Genomic DNA, 1,950 nt, shown 5'->3' with positions numbered 1-1,950 from the left:
AGGCCTGGCAGAATTTCAGGGGTGAGGTTGCAGCCACTGTCACAGAGGCCGCTGTCTTACTTGATATAGAACGCCCCTGCAGCGCGTGTGCTGCGCAGCTCCTGATGCTGCTGAAGGACCCCGAGGTAACTTCACCTGGCTTGGCTTAGTTTCTATCGCATGCAGGCTGGCTGTACCCGTATGTATGCGGGGGGTTAGTGCTCGTCTTCTGTCTTTTGTTTGTTTGAGTCAACGCTGCTGCTGCGCGTGCTGCTGCCTCACATTCACAGCCTTGCAAGTGTATGTATGTATGTATGTATATGTATATGTATATGTATATGTATATGTATTTGTATATGTATATGTATATGTATATGTATGTATATGTATGTATATGTATGTATGTATATGTATGTATGTATGTCTCCTTTGCTGCAGACTGCTGCACGCCCTGAAGCGCTGCTGGAGGTAGAGGCGCGGCTTTACTTTGTCTCTGCGATTGCTAACCGCATTCAACTGAATGTGCCCCCAGGGGGAACACAAGGAGACAGCAACAGCAGCAACAACAGCAGCAGCAGCGTCAATACAGCAGCCCCAAGCACAGACCCGCGAAGCGATAACTTCCTGCTGCAGCTGCTGCCGCTGCTGCCGCAGCTGGCATTCTCAGCGCCGCCCGCAGCTTCCTCGGGGTCCCCCGTAGAAATCACAGAACAGGGAGCCCTGCAACTCTTCTTGCATGCAGCAGCAGCTCGAGCTATCTCTTGGCTTGCTGGCCGTGTACTGCCGCAGCATCAGGAGTTGTTTGCCCCTCTCTTCTCTCTCCTCGTCACTCGTGCGCTGCAGTTCGTTGCTTCGCTCCCGGTGCGTCTATCTCCCCTCTCTTCAGAGACTGTCTCCTTCATACCAACCAGCAGCTCCGGTCCTTTCTGCCGTGGGCACGGGGGAGCGTCGCAGGCGGCCGAGCCCCCCCCCTGCTGCAGTGGCTTGGGGGTGCATAGCAGCAGGCTCAGACTGCAGTGCAAGTGTAGGGGAATCCGGAGAGGGGGGGCGTTTCTCTCTCTTTCTCTCTCTCTCTTGGTGTTACTCTCTTTCTTATTGCTGTGCTGTCTGTGTTGCTGTGTGTTTGGGTAGGAGGCGGCAAAGGACTCGAATGCTGCTCTTATACGTCTGTCTACTGAGGCGTTGCTGGTGGAGGGCCTTTCTTCGCTTGTTGCTGCAGCAGCAAGCTTCATCCCATCGCCAGGAAGGGAAGAGGATGTGCATGCGCTTCTGCATGCCCTCATAGACGCATTCTCTAGGTACGTGCAACCCCGCTGCTCCTCTGCCTCTCAGCTAGCCAAGCTAGCCAAGCTAGCCACACACACACACAGTCACTACCACTTGTGCACTTTTTCCTGTATCACAAGTGCTCCGCCTCTAGCTAGCTAGCTAACTAACTAGGTAAAGATAGGCTGTGTCTGAGCTCTAGCTACCTAGCTAGCTGGCTAGCTAGCCAGCTAGCTAGATAAATAGCTCGCAAGCTGGGCCCGCCTCGCCTCGACCGATAGAGTTTGTTGAGAGCTTGAGTGCAGATATATATTTCTCTTGGCTTATATATTTCTCTTGGTTTAGTATACACTGGGGCTGCGGGTCTCTTCAGGCCGGGACTGAGTCTAGACAACAGCTCCTCCCTGGTGCACACAGCGGGGTACGTCATCTCCTGCTTGGACGCTCCCCGTATTCGCGTGCTCTTTGCGCAGCTTCTACAAGTAAGTGGAGCTTTATAACATTAATTTTTTTTCTGTATTTCTCTTTCTTTTCTTTCGTTGCACTGTCTCCTTTCTGCCATTCTCCCTCTGCTTCTTTTGTCTCCACCTTTTTCTCTGTCTCTCGGCTCGGCCTCTGTCTCTCGAAGCAGATGCTCCGTGGCCACGCTCATCTCTGGCTGCTAGGCGGGGCTTGGGGGACAGCCGCGTGCCCTGTATGCATGCG

The 1,950-nt window shown here is 53.4% G+C and overlaps 1 protein-coding gene across 1 annotated transcript; it reads left to right on the top strand.

The window, feature by feature from the left end:
- Window positions 1–104: 104 nt before the first annotated feature.
- On the top strand, window positions 105–1,745 carry EMH_0094170 (uncharacterized protein; the record flags this gene model as incomplete). The annotated part of the gene is made up of 4 exons (XM_038023143.1): window positions 105–125; window positions 418–840; window positions 1,111–1,277; window positions 1,619–1,745. The coding sequence occupies 4 exons, from the start codon at window positions 105–107 to the stop codon at window positions 1,743–1,745; spliced, it is 738 nt and encodes a 245-aa protein (XP_037878997.1).
- Between the last annotated feature and the right edge of the window lie 205 nt (window positions 1,746–1,950).

This window comes from Eimeria mitis, genomic scaffold (genome assembly GCF_000499745.2).
Source record: "Eimeria mitis Houghton genomic scaffold, Emh_scaff8202, whole genome shotgun sequence".
NCBI lineage: Eukaryota > Apicomplexa > Conoidasida > Eucoccidiorida > Eimeriidae > Eimeria > Eimeria mitis.
This window is presented reverse-complemented; position numbering and strand designations above follow the sequence as displayed.